This window comes from Eutrema salsugineum, unplaced genomic scaffold (genome assembly GCF_000478725.1).
Source record: "Eutrema salsugineum unplaced genomic scaffold, Eutsalg1_0 scaffold_10, whole genome shotgun sequence".
Lineage (NCBI taxonomy): Eukaryota > Viridiplantae > Streptophyta > Magnoliopsida > Brassicales > Brassicaceae > Eutrema > Eutrema salsugineum.
Genome location: NW_006256908.1, coordinates 8,634,541 through 8,648,279, shown reverse-complemented (window position 1 = coordinate 8,648,279; position 13,739 = coordinate 8,634,541). Strand labels below are relative to the sequence as shown.

Below are 13,739 nucleotides of genomic sequence, written 5' to 3'. Positions count from 1 at the left end.
ATGATCGATTTGGGAAAAGATAACGCTTCTTGCTCGAGCTCCTTTCGCAAGACTATCCGCCCGGACATTTAGATTCCTCGGAATATGAGATAAAGTGCACTCTGAGAAGCTGTCTTGAAGGAGGCGGAAGGTATCTAGCTCTGCATTAAAGGACGGCTAATCAGCTGGAACCTCAGTCATACGCACCAGATCCGAACAGTCGGATTGAAAGTGGACCAAGATATCCGTCTCTCTCTCAAGCAGAACATAGCCCAGAGGAGGCAATCCATCTCGACATAGAGGGCCGAGAGGCTTTTACGGCATCTCTGAAGTCCAAAAAGTTCAAATCCTCTGCCATCCACAAAGCTCCAACCGAGGCCGCTAACCTATCCGTGATTGCAATCACCACAATTATCTTTTCAGTGTAATCAATCACCATTATCTTTGCGGACATATCACATCTCATTATGTACATACATGTTACACATTTCATTGCTTTAAATGGTGATCGCACCATTTGACCGTCTCATAGTTAAAAAATCGGTGATAATTGATTAATTTCTGTACTGATCTCTTAGTTAGTGCATGGTCGATATCCAATATGTTAATACATGTAGATTGAACGTGTTTTTCATGTCCGTGGTGATGTAATTGCTTGTGTCATAAATCAAATAGCAAGCTCGAAAATAAATCAAAGTATTTTTTATAGGTAGGAAAAAACGATCAAAGTCCTTCCTTGTTTTGAACAAACGGTTGCGAGTTTTATTTTCTCATTAATTCAGCGTAGTGGAACAAATCTTTTGTAAAAAAAAAAAAAAAACTGTTATCTTGATTAAAATGTCAAAACATGACCTCATCAAATTAATTCGTTATCAGCTTGAATAGGTTTGAACTTTGACGTGTTAGAGTATCTCCAATGGTTTCTTCATTTTTTTTTTCATTTTTGAAGTTTCTTCATTTTTAAAGGAAAAAATGAAGAAACCATTAGATCAACTTTTCTTCATTTTTTTCTTCGAAAAGAATATTTTAGATATATTCTATCTCTCTATGTTATTACTAATTGCTAATAAGATCTTTCAATTTTCTGTTTTATAAGTTTTCACCTACTTATTTTATTTATTGTAAAATTTCAACAAAAATTTAATAATTTTAATGGATGTAAAAATAGTTTCTCAGATTATTAAGTTGTTAGTTTATGTTATGTTAAGTTTTTTTATTTATAATTTAGTATTAGATATGTATTTTTAATTTTGTAGTTGGCTATGTTCTTGTATTTCTTAATTAATATATGTTATTGTATTTTTTATTGTGCTTATTGCATTTTTAGTTTATAATTTGATTGGATAAATCCATAGTTTAAAAAAAAATTGGGTACAAAAACAACATATAAGTTTTGTTTGGGTATAAAACAAAACATATAAAAAATTAAAGTTACATTTTGTAAGAAAAAAGTTCACCTTCAAAAAATGAAGAAATGAACAGTGTTCCTTAGTATTTGAAGGAACACTGTTCATTTCTTAATTTCGAAGGTGAAATTGAAGTACCATTGGAGAAGATTTCTTCATTTTTATCTTCAAAATGAAGGAAAAAGTAAAATTTGAAGGACCATTGGAGATGGTCAATAGGCACCTTGAGCTACTTTTTCTTTTTTTGGCTTTAGGTAACAATGTGTTTGTCGAACACCAGTTCTGACCGATTAGATTACACCATTGTCTTATGGAAGTTTGAATGTCATCTATAAACCATTCCTATATATATAAGATAAGTAAATAACGGTATACAGAATAATTAATTGTAGTATTCATTTCGATGCATAAAATTTTATATTACATGTAATTGCTCACTAAATCAACGGTATAACCTTTACCGCTGCAGAAAATCAAGTTATCAATCAAATTCATCATTTGATTACAAATACAATGAACTAATTAGCTGGGACAAAGCATATCTTTGAAGATTTCAAACTTTGAAGGGAATCTGTATTAAACATTGGATAGCAATGAACTTGGTTTTGTTTGTGTCTTTGCGTTCAAATATTTGGAACGATTAGTATTTTGCTTTTGTTAAAGAAGTTCGAATTCAATATATAAAAGACAAAATGACACTGTGAAACCCATATACTATATGCTTTAATTAATATACCGGTAGTTTAATAATTGAAGCCTAGATTTTAACAGAAATTAAATTTTGGTGACCACACATGTTTGGATGAGAAAATCGGACGGTCAAGAAATAACGAAAGAGATACGACAGCCCACGAAGTAAGGGATTTTCATCACATGACAATAGTGTTCGTATGGGTATTCCCCATGCAATCCATTAATACAATAATAATGACTAGTGGTATCTTTTTTTTTTTTTTATAGGGGGTATAATACAGTAATAATAATGAGTGGCATTAGAATCACAATCATTTATAATATAGTTGTTAATCATCAAATTCATACTATCATTTAAGATTTAGAGAGTTCCCAAAATGTTTCATTACTTGTTTAATTACTAAAGGAAAAATTTGGAGCAGAACAGCCATGTGCATGTGCTCACCAAAATGGTGGTGATCAATATGTTTTCTTCTAACTATTTTCAAGTTCTGTCTCGCTTAATGGTGTTTGTTATACAGTAAACGCATTGAACAAGTTTTGGAACATTCACAACCTAAATTTTGAAAATTTATTTTTGGAAACAAGTATATTTTGTGGATTTCATTATACATGTTTCCAATTAGGTGGTAACAACAAGTTGTTGGGAGATCCACATTTTACACGGTCCAATTTGCCATCTCCCATTTAGAAGAATAAAAAGCTTATTGATTAACAATTTTTTTTTCTGAAATTTTACTTATTATGGAATTATCTAGCCCATTTAACTCTTTTTCTCTTGTACACATGTGCTCCCTGTAATAGCATCACCTATGAGGCTATGACGACGAAGTATATTTTTCTATTATTCTTTTATTTTCCCTTATAAGTGAGTAGAGCGTCATTAGTAGTTTATATAATTAACTATATATGGACGGTTACATGAATTTGTACGTCGATACAGTGGACATTCATCAGAATTGACCTGTCAAAAACTCAAAAACTTTTATTGCACGTTACTAATATACGTACGTACATGACTAATATAGGGTCCCAAATCCCAATAATAAACAGATCGTATTGATCACGTTCTTGGAATACTATTATGACATAGACTGCATTTAAACTTAACTCGAAAGCAAACTCTTTCAACTACAATAAAAATAAAAAAACCAACATAAAGTAATCGAGAGTGATAACTAAAGTCTTTGTTTGAGCAGCGTTTTAGTGAAGTTTTGGCCATTCCAAAACATAACCAGAGTCTCTCTATGCACTGGCCCTAACTCTCTTCCCAGAGCGCATCTCTGAGACTTGCATCTACTGATCTTCACTATGCTTAGGAAACGACCATCCTCTTTCTCCTGCCAATCCAAAAAGACAAAAACACATCGACGAATCTTGCCATGTGAATATTGTTTTTGATCTAAAGCTACAAAAAAGTATTCATATGATGTTCTCAAGCTACTGAGTAAACTTCAATAGGTGTTCTACTGTTCTCTGTTATTACTTACCTCTGGGACATCGAAGTTGCCTTCCTTTGCATCACACATGTCCAGAGATACCAACCGAAGCATTGGAAACTGCTGGTTGTTGAGATGAATTAAGCCAAAAAAAAAAGAAAGAAAGAAGAGTGCGTTTCTGATGCAACAACAGACTAACTCTCTTTAAGCAATAAGGTGCCTGAAATTTACCTTCAAAGCAGCATCGAGAAGGAAGCTTTTCTGTATTCCAGAGCCCTGTATTAAAGAAAACAAGAATATGGTAACTCTGCACATCAAAGACTTCTATCTGAGGTATGCACCACAGCACTAATTGAGTGAGGACATATAAAAGAGAATTCACGTTGTGGCGAAGCAAAAGGTCTTCAATAGCAATGCAGCCGTAGAGAGAAGCCACACCATTCTCTGTTATTCTCCCACATTCCTATGGTTCACAAAGTTGTACAATAAGACTTAATAGATGAAGCTAAAATGTCCTAATAAAGCATTACTTATAAAGCCTAAGTGTCTTAATAAACCTCTAGATGAAGAGAAATCAATCCCGGCCATCCAGCTGAGATGATAGGTTGAGAATCTGAGAAATAAAAGTCAAAACAAAAGGTGAACAAAACTAAGAAATGGCACTAGATTATATGGTGATTTGTTTCTCCAAGTAACAATTTTTTTTACCTGAATTTAAGTGTAAACATCCTAGTAACGAAAGCTCGGTCAAGTGCGGACAGCTTTGCGTGAGAACAAATAAATCATCATTGGTCATCCAACGAGTTACCCTCTCAAGCCTTAGTTTTCTCAGGCTCGGCATAGAAAGCTTAAAACTTTGAAGTGATATGTCACCGAAACAATAGGACAAAGCTAACTCTTGTAGGTGCTTCAATGATGTCACAATACTTGTCAAGGCAGAATCAGATATTTCCTAGCAAACCAACAAAAAAAAACCAGTTAAAGAAAGAAGAAAAAACTCACTTATCTTTGAAAAATCCAAGGATCAGAACTACAATACCTGAAAATAAAGGACGATAGACTCTAGCAAAGGACAAGCAGAAGATAGAAGCTTTAAAGCATCTTCACCTAAGGAAGCACCCAAACCCACACTTATAGCTCGTAGGAACGAAACTGCAGGTCTCAAAGACTCAAGAGAGAAATAACAAAACCCCCAGCCAATCTCAAGCTCCTCCAATCCACTTCCCTTGCTTAAACATTCATACACCTCTTGACTAGAAACCAACTGAGAGAAACTTTCACTTCTCCCTTCAATCTGTAATTGTAGCAGATTCTTACATCCCCTGGCTTTAAGGCTTTTTAGATTAGGATTTTCGCTAATTACACGAGCAAGAGCCATATTAGATATCTGTAAAAAGCTCCAAAAATTAGCGGGGCTGAAGCTAAGTCCTGTGGGAGTAAGATATGCTCTCTACTGAATGAATGACTGACCTTGGTATTTGAAATATCAAGTGCTTCCAAGGAAGAGCCAGAGAATCCACGTAGCACATTGTCTGAAACGTGTGTATCCCTTAAGCAAAGGCTCTTCATTTTATGTGTCCGAGTTATCAAGTTTAGAAGCGATGCCTCACTAATTCCTGAAAATGTAACACTACAATTATGTTTAGAGTCCATCATCTTTTACATCAAAAAGAGACTGAAATGGAAAAAGATACACACCCTCGCATTTACTCATGTGCAGCATCTGAAGATTCGATGCTAATGAATTTGAGTCCACATGCTCATTGGTCATAGAAGTACTAGCGCATAGAGCCGAGATCGAACTCTCCGAAAAAGAGGTATAGCAAACTATGAGAGAGTGTAACTTCTTACTCCTCTGTATAACATATGCTATACATGCATCTGAGAGTAGTGCACACCCTTTTATGTTCAGGTAACATAAAGAATCACATAATCTAGAGATGCTCCTTAGATCCGTATCTGTTACAAGGAAAATTAAAACGAGGCATAAGCTATAAAAATATACAGTTTAGCTACCTTTAAGTTTATTAACAGCAAGAAGAAAATAGTTGGGATTTGAATTTTCAAAGTAGAGCATAAGACTAACCACATACATCAGTTCTACCCTTCAGCGTTAGTCTTGTAATATTTGAAAGCGAACAGTGACTCTGGCCAGAATCAAAGAAATTACTTCCAGCTGTTAAGAAGATGATGGGTGGAGTCTGAGCTAAACCTGGACTTGAGTAAAACACCGATGCTTGACCCGGTATTATAGGAACGATATCAACGGTTAAATCAACATCAGTAAGCTGGAGAAAATTCTGTAGAAGTTGAATAATAGTGGACACCTTGATGTTTAAGAGATAAGCAGCTCTCAGTTTTCTTAATGATGGGAATGACTTGGAGAAGCACTTGACTGCAACTTTATAATCAAGCCTCTGACACTTGGAAATATCAACCTCTTTCACCGTTTCAAAAGCTAAAAGTGGTAAAGTTTCATCTTCAGGGTTCGTTAGGAAACTTTTTAGACTCTTTCTCCACAAGGAGTTTGTGAAATATGTTCTAGGAAGTAGTGACAGTAGCAGAATGGCTTCATTTAACTGCGGGCATCCTGAGAGGTCCATTCTCTGATTCAGGGAACAAATGCATAATTAGACAGGACGACACAAAGTATCAATGACTCAGATTTTTATCAAAATGAATCTTAGACATCCATTGTCTAAATATATGAACTTATGAGACATATGAAACTGGTTAGCAAACATCAAGGAAGAAACTTTGTTTAATATATAATATACCTCTGAGTATTCTGTCAGACGAACTCTAAGATCAGCAGGAGGGCCATCTCTTAGACTATCGACCAAGCATTTGGATGACATTTTCCTTAGTTTTATAACCAATTCAATGCTTTGATCAGCAAACTTTGAGAAATTATGAGACTTGCTTCTTCCTGAAATATGGGAACAAATTTGACTAAATGACTATCTGCTATATTCCCAAGTAAGAGATATATATCACACACATCTGTCATGATATTACCTGCAATAAACCACAGAGGCAAAAGACTAAAATGAACCTGCAATATAATTGACCAGAAAACAACCTAAACTGTGAACCACAGTTCCATGTAAGCTAAATATGTATAAGAATGAGCAAAACCATTGGATTCCGGTTTTTTTTTTTTCTTTTCTTTTTTCTTCTAGAGTGCTTAGAAAAATTTCCAATTCAAAGTGGATCATTTTCACAGACAAAAAGTGACTCTGGCTTTAAATCCACATGAGCCCTTTGATCGCAAAATAAAGCACACCCGCATCAAAAATATAGTTAACAAAATATAGATACATGTTTTTTTTACTGTTAAGTTTCTCTTTGCATAAAAAACAGACCTAAACATTACCTGTTCCATCAAGTTGATAATGTTATCCTTACTACTCTCTGACAAGTTAAACATTCTTTTGTCGGCATCAATCCAAACAAGAAGTGCATCAGCAAGATGCATCTCACTGTCAGAGTTTGGTCAAAGGTGTGAGAATATAAGATTTTTTTTTGCATTAATAAGATAGACAATGGGCAAAAACCTACCTGTGTACGGTCAGGTGGGGATGTTTTATGCCGCAGATCAACAACTCATATGGAACATTTCCAAAATACTTATCAGATTGTACCAGCATCTGCAGAAAACATAAGGATCAGTTATTAGCTATCAAAGACTACAATATAGGAAGCCTACAATAAGTTACATACGAAATTCTTTGCAAGATAGGCTGCACAGAGATCTTGCACGAAGTCTACAGCTGTAAGTATCAAAAAGTCATGTGTTAAAGATATAGATGATGTCAACACCTAACACAGTGAGCATAACATTGAATTTAAAATAACTTTGAATCATGATTCAGAGGAATTTAACTAATTTTACAACTGATAATAAAGGTTTTCTCGAGATTCTAACCACGGTCGACACCGTATCTCCATATCTGAATAAGGTCAGATAATTCTAGTTGTGGTGATGCCAACACTGAAAGCCAGCTCTTGCATCTAGAGATAAGCCTCTCCACTCCAAAATACAGTGCAGCCTATATTCTCCATTCATACTTTCCACAATCAGCTTGAAACTAAAAAGCATGTAACAATAGAGAAGAGCAAAAAAAAAAGAGTAGCAGAGGGATTGATACAAAGAGCTTACGTCGAACAGAGGTAAGAAACTACTGGATGTAATATCAATGGAGCCACCATAGATACATATCAGAAGATTCAAGAAAGTCTCCAGGTTCCATTCTATAGAGATGTGATCGAGGCCTGATTCGCTGTTACAAATCCAATTTCACTTTGATTGAAAACTAATAAACACAACACAAACTAGAACCGACAAAGACACTAACAAAAAAAAATCAAATTTTTACTTGAAGCTTCCGCCAAGAAGGCCATGGAAATAAGAGGATTCCTGAATGAGCCTGCATAGAACACGAAAAATCAAGAATCACTACACTATTACTGAAACAAATATTTCGAAGAGCTCGAATCCAACTTGACCCCGAGAAGATTTCAAGATTGGGGATGAGAAGTAGGACACTTTCCTTGTTCGATGAGCTCCAACTTTTACTCTTCCGTAGCAGAGTATCCCTGACAAATCCCAGGTTGCAATTTCCGAAGCTGAGATTGAGATTACTTGACACGGAGAAGATTCGTCTTGTTGACATGGATTATTATTAGTATTCACGACGAGGATCACGAAATCATCGAGCAAGCTTCTTTGTGCCATTCGTTTCTGCATCAAAATGAAAAGAGAAAGATACAGTCGGCGAATTAAGTTCGTTTTCATTACCAAACCACTGTTAAAAATGAAGATTTTTTAAACAGAAGAAGACTCAATGACAGATACCAGATCGAACCGAACGGGACTGAACCTACATCGTCCAAATTATTAAATTTCCCGGATAAACCGGTGCATCCTCGACTCGTATAAGTAAATTGCTTCCGGAATTTCGGTTCCCATTACCAAACCGGACATACATTGGTGGTTTAATTGAACAAGAGTCCTTCCGTTTCGATCTTCCCTCTGCAAAAAATTGACTAAAGAGAAGAAGTCCACTTGAAGCGAATACAAAGAATATCGGTGATCCGTGTGTTTCCGACATCATCGACACCGTATGCATCACTGGGTTCGAGCTTCCTCTTCCGATTTCACCGGAAATCCTCCACAGCCGAGGAGGTAATTGTTCTCTTTTCCTATTCTTCTCTATCACGGCCCTCGATTCCATACGATTCGATTCAACTGAATTCTTGGTGTTTTAAAAAAACAAAAACAGTGGACATACAGCTGTCAATGTCGGAAAATCCATGGTGGTCGTGTTCGGCGGTCTCGTCGATAAGAAATTCCTCAACGACATAATTGTTTATGATATTGGTATAATCATCACCCTCTCATCCCTTTATCTTGTGTCTCGGAAAAAAATTCTGTTTTTTTTTCTTAAAGCTTTTAATTTTTTCGCATGCGATATGCGGAGAAGTTTACTCTCCCATTTTTCGGTTCCTAGATCAATCGTCCCAAGAAACTTTAATACTTCATTACAAATTATTTCAGCCTAGGATTATTGGTTCGTTTTGTTCTTCTGATTAGCTTATTATCAAGGACGTTGCTTTCCTTGTAAATGAGTAGTGTTTCTGCTAGTTTATCGAATGTTAGCTTGGTTAGGCCGATGCTTCATCAAAGATGGTTCCTTTGCAAAAACATGAAAAAACTTAATGCCTCACATGAGATTATTGGATTCGATGTTGAAAATGAATCAGATGGATACTCCCTTACTTGTTTCGCTAGTCTTGTCTAGTACTTCATATTTTGAGTATCTTTTTTTCTCCTTCTCCTAGTTTTGAGTATTAGTGAAACTAGTTTCTTTTCAAGTATAGGTGGTTATACCATTCAGCGTTGTTAATCATGTGAGAAGTTGTTGTCTTATGATTGCTTGTTCTTTATCCTGTCGACTAGAAAACAAACTCTGGTTTGAGCCAGAATGCACTGGCAGCGTGTCGGATGGACAAGTGGGTCCTTCACCTCGTGCATTTCATGTTGCCATCACAATCGATTGTCATATGTTCATCTTTGGTGGACGTTCTGGTGGCAAGAGGTACGCACTGGTGTTGTTTTAGTTATAGCGGTTTTAGATTCTATTTTCACCGGCCACAAATAGCTTATTTCTATGAATCAATATTTCAGGTTGGGCGACTTTTGGGTTCTAGATACAGGTATGTATTGTCGTGTGAGTTTTACCTGCCTGAGAATTCTTATTACTTTGCTTTTCACACTTCTATTATATCTCCATTCATGACGGCTGCTAACGTTTGCTGCAGATATATGGCAGTGGTCTGAGCTGACTAGCTTCGGCGACTTACCTACGCCTCGTGATTTTTCTGCCGCTGCTGCTATTGGGAGCCAGAAAATTGTACTGTGAGTATCAAACTTTAGATGTTCATTAGTTTAATTTTGCGCCTGCATAGCTAAACCTAGATCTTTGGCAGGTGTGGCGGCTGGGATGGTAAAAAGTGGCTGTCAGATGTGTATGTTATGGACACAAGTAAAACCTTACTTCTCTCATCTACATCAGTTTTGCAAACAACTTTTTTTGGTTGCTGATAATGCTAACTTTCTTGGTATCCATTAGTGTCCCTTGAATGGATGGAGCTGTCGGTTTCGGGGTCGTTGCCACCTCCTAGATGTGGTCATACAGCCACCATGGTTGAGAAACGGTTACTTGTTTTCGGTGGCAGAGGTATATACTACACCAAAACTTTTAAGATACTTGTTTTGGCATATTCAGTACAAAAAATGTTGCTACTCTGGTTTCTTTTCCCTTTTCTTACCGAATACCGCAATTGATAAATGCTAAATTTCTATTCTCCCTTCTCATTCATCAAAAAATGATAAGGATGCTGATGTATTTCATTTACCCATCGTTGTCAATTACTAACTTCTATGATTAATGAAGAAGTTTCCTTTCCAATCTGAAGGATTTATACTTATAAATGCATTACCTGGTTTGATATTTCTTTGGTTCTGAGGGGTCATGATCATAATTTGTTTGGCTTGAGTTGATACAACTAAACTGAAATTATGCTGTGTGATCTTTGACAGGAGGTGGTGGCCCTATCATGGGTGATTTGTGGGCTTTGAAGGGTCTAATAGATGAAGGTTCATCCTTAACTAATTTTCTTACAAATGCATTGAATCTTGTAGGAGCACTCTCTTAAGTTGTCTTCTATCTTATATTCTGTTTTCTGATCTTATTGTGGTTTACCTTTGTTGTGGAAGAAAGAGCGTGAAACGCCTGGATGGACCCAACTCAAGCTTCCTGGCCAAGCACCATCATCTCGATGTGGTCATACAGTTACATCCGGAGGACATTATGTATGTCCTTTTCAGCTTCTGTTTGCTCTTTTTTATCTCTTTCTACAATCAAGATACTATTCATTTTGTTTTTGCTTTTCTGTATGGGTAAGTTTATATGACATACATCATTAATTTTCTTTATGCAGCTTCTGTTATTTGGGGGACATGGAACTGGTGGATGGCTGAGTCGTTATGATGTCTATTATGATGACACTATAATTTTGGACAGAGGTAGATTTTTGCTCCCTCGTCTCATTAGATCTATTTCCTGCTCAAGGATTACCAAAATTTATCAGCCTGCAAATCCAAAATCCACCTCAGTAATTTACTATAGTACAATCTAGTGAGAACTGTGATGTATATAAAAAATTCTCACTGTGCTTTGTTATAGTTTCTGCTAATTTTTTATTTTCACATTCTAGTAACTGCTCAGTGGAAGCGCTTACCAATAAGCAATGATGAGCTTCCTCCTCCTCGAGCTTACCATTCCATGACTTGTATCGGAGCTCGTCACCTTTTACTTGGTGGGTTTGATGGAAAATCGACCTTTGGTGATCTTTGGTGGTTGGTTCCCGAAGGTATTTTGTTCTTATTTGTACTGATGTTTTACCTCCAAAAACTTGCCAACTTGGTTATCTGTGTACAAGCATCATTAGTATTATCTTCTTTCTTTACCTAATTAGTATTATCTTTGGATAAATTTTATATCTTAAAATTTTTGGTATCGCAAGACGAACTAACATGGTGTTGGTCGTAGAGTGTAGGCTATGTAGCTACACTTCATTTTCTAGCATGCTCTTTTTCTTCATCAAGTTTGTACCTGATTGGAAGTTATGAAGTTTTACGCATTTGATTGAATATTAGTGAAGCCTTCTGAAATGTTCATATTTGTGGTTGAAAGAAGAAATGTATGTGAAACTCTAGATAGGGACCTAACTCAAAACTTTGCCGCTTTCACCACATCAACAACCTCAACCTACTCGTTTATTTTTTTTTTCCTCAGATGATCCGATAGCCAAGAGGTCATCTGTACCTCAACTTAGAAATCCTCCTGAAATTAAAGAGTCAGAGAGAGTATTGGACAAGGTAATAGAAGTTCCTACATATCTTATGTGTTTCTCGTCAATGTAATCAAATTAGCTTTTCAACTTGTTTAAACAATTGAGAGTCTGGTAACACAGGACAGAGGACAAGAGGGATCCGCTATTGTTGAATTGCAGAAGAAAATGGGAATATCTGTTTCATCAGGATTACGCCTTCAAATTCCTGAGGAGTCAGAAGATCAAGAATTCGTTGAATTAGGAAAAAGATTGATTGAGGGAGATGTAGTTGATGATCGAGCTTCTATGGTTCAGGTGATTTTTCGTCTGTCTATTTCAGGATGTGTGATTGTGCTATCCTGTACTAAAATGCTTCCCCAATGAAAAGATGGCAGCTCAAGCACTTCGTCAACATTGGAAAGAGTCCACTCCTATAACTTTACAACTAAAAGAGCTTGGTTCCTTACTTCGAGATTATCAGCGACTTGTTACCCGAAAATACACGTGAGTTGTTCTTACCCATGGCAATATTTTTGGACTCAGTTCTTGTTTATGTCGATTATCTTTATATGTCCGATTCAAATGGCTGTTCCTTTTTGCGCGTGGAACCACCAAATGACCATGAAATAATTTAGTTAAATCCCGTGAGAATTTAGAAGTGACATATAACATTGACATGGATATCATTATTATTTCCTGAATATGCCCTTGAGACTTGTTAATCCGAAGAATTTTCGAAGCTGATTCATTTCTTAAGGTAGTGAGATCCTCACAGTAAAGGTTATTGTAAAAGCATTGCTCTGTATCCCTTGTACATGTTATGAAAACATTTGCTGCTTCCTTTCCTTCCTACATGCTTGTTTCCATCGCTGTGGCGGGTGTGTCTCAGTGCACAGAACAGCTTAACATCTGCTGACTTTGGCCTCCCCAGAATGAAGACCTTTACGTTTTATCATATCAAAAGTTCTTCCGAGGTAATACTGCATACTTCCCTCCTCTTATTACGTTTTCTTGAACATCATCCATGATCAACTTGTTGCATCATGGTAATGACACTTGTACGAATCTCACCCTGTTTTTCTGTGGCTCAGAGCCTAAAATTCTATTCTAAAGTTGATTTGAGAACCTGTACGATTTTTTCAAGTTTTCTTAAATCTTCTTTATAATATGTATTATTAGGATCAACTTTTTTGCATCTCAAACATACGTCAGGCTTATTTGGATCCACGCATGCTCTGACATGTCTAGTTTACATTGCTATTCTCAGTTGCGGATGGATGACATCCCGAAGTTGCTGGAAGAATATAAAACCCTTCTAATCTGATTGAGGAGCACTGCCATGAAAACTCACGAGAAGAAACAACCAATCTTTTAGGTCTGAACTTCTAAAATCCTGAGGCAAACCTTTTTTTCCATTCACATTCTTTTACACATTTTTTCTCACTTTAGGAGAGAAACTTAAATCCATATATAATGGCCAAAACTCAAACAGGTTTCCGTATAAAAAAGGCAAATTCTATTCGCGCAAGCACCCAACAGTCTTGTTGATCTCTTCCAGCTTCTTCACCTTTAGTCTTTCGCTTTCAGCCTGTAGCTGCCAAGAAGATCACCGAGCTTGCGATCAGCAATATCACTGCAACCAACAAATCTAAAAGTCAAAAAGAGAATCAGATCCGTTGATAGACAATAGATATGTCCAACTTTTTTTTGAGTCAAGGACACAAATATATACGAATATGTAAGATTCCTACTATGAAAGTGCTATGTGTGGTACACTCATTGATATTTTATGGTTGGTTAGTTTAAGATATGGATTTTGGCG

General features: G+C 36.2%; 2 protein-coding genes across 6 annotated transcripts; one reads left to right on the top strand and one right to left on the bottom strand.

Moving 5' to 3' along the window:
* Positions 1–3,047: 3,047 nt before the first annotated feature.
* On the bottom strand, positions 3,048–8,397 carry LOC18027672 (BTB/POZ domain-containing protein FBL11). Of its 4 annotated transcripts, XM_024147934.1 has the most exons (20): positions 8,376–8,397; positions 8,071–8,261; positions 7,897–7,947; positions 7,680–7,800; positions 7,446–7,569; positions 7,241–7,290; positions 7,079–7,167; positions 6,894–6,999; positions 6,536–6,572; positions 6,295–6,446; positions 5,604–6,123; positions 5,216–5,476; positions 4,988–5,133; positions 4,557–4,904; positions 4,226–4,469; positions 4,075–4,130; positions 3,900–3,980; positions 3,749–3,793; positions 3,569–3,640; positions 3,048–3,418 (listed from the first exon to the last, which is right to left on the bottom strand). In XM_024147934.1, the coding sequence occupies exons 2-20, from the start codon at positions 8,253–8,255 to the stop codon at positions 3,257–3,259; spliced, it is 2,850 nt and encodes a 949-aa protein (XP_024003702.1). In that variant the 5' UTR covers positions 8,256–8,261; positions 8,376–8,397; the 3' UTR covers positions 3,048–3,256. The 4 variants fall into 4 exon arrangements, with proteins under 4 accessions (XP_024003702.1, XP_024003701.1, XP_006410814.2 ...); XM_024147933.1 differs by lacking the exon at positions 8,376–8,397 and having other exon boundaries at positions 8,071–8,314; XM_006410751.2 differs by lacking the exon at positions 8,376–8,397 and having other exon boundaries at positions 3,569–3,637; positions 8,071–8,314.
* A 163-nt stretch (positions 8,398–8,560) lies between these two features.
* LOC18027671 (host cell factor) lies at positions 8,561–13,737 on the top strand. 2 transcript variants are annotated; one of them, XR_002896522.1, is made up of 17 exons: positions 8,561–8,705; positions 8,803–8,900; positions 9,480–9,618; positions 9,708–9,736; positions 9,842–9,938; positions 10,010–10,065; positions 10,153–10,260; positions 10,623–10,679; positions 10,804–10,895; positions 11,024–11,108; positions 11,300–11,455; positions 11,881–11,963; positions 12,059–12,232; positions 12,306–12,421; positions 12,807–12,891; positions 13,185–13,292; positions 13,410–13,737. XR_002896522.1 is itself a non-coding variant. In XM_006410750.2 (16 exons), exons 1-16 carry the CDS (start codon positions 8,644–8,646, stop codon positions 13,239–13,241), a joined length of 1,494 nt encoding a protein of 497 aa, XP_006410813.1. In that variant the 5' UTR covers positions 8,561–8,643; the 3' UTR covers positions 13,242–13,293. The 2 variants fall into 2 exon arrangements, 1 of the variants encoding a protein (XP_006410813.1); XM_006410750.2 differs by lacking the exon at positions 13,410–13,737 and having other exon boundaries at positions 13,185–13,293.
* Positions 13,738–13,739: the final 2 nt, after the last annotated feature.

Coding starts and splice junctions, on each gene's coding strand:
- LOC18027672 (XM_024147933.1), bottom strand. CDS start 8,267: ATGCAGAAACGAATGGCACAAAGAAGCTTGCTCGATGATTTCGTGATC. Junction 3,794..3,899: donor ACCTTTTGCTTCGCCACAAC/GTGAATTCTCTT, acceptor TCTTTAATACAG/GGCTCTGGAATACAGAAAAG. Junction 3,419..3,568: donor GCAACTTCGATGTCCCAGAG/GTAAGTAATAAC, acceptor TTGGATTGGCAG/GAGAAAGAGGATGGTCGTTT.
- LOC18027671 (XM_006410750.2), top strand. CDS start 8,644: ATGCATCACTGGGTTCGAGCTTCCTCTTCCGATTTCACCGGAAATCCT. Junction 12,422..12,806: donor CTTGTTACCCGAAAATACAC/GTGAGTTGTTCT, acceptor GGTGTGTCTCAG/TGCACAGAACAGCTTAACAT. Junction 12,892..13,184: donor ATATCAAAAGTTCTTCCGAG/GTAATACTGCAT, acceptor TGCTATTCTCAG/TTGCGGATGGATGACATCCC.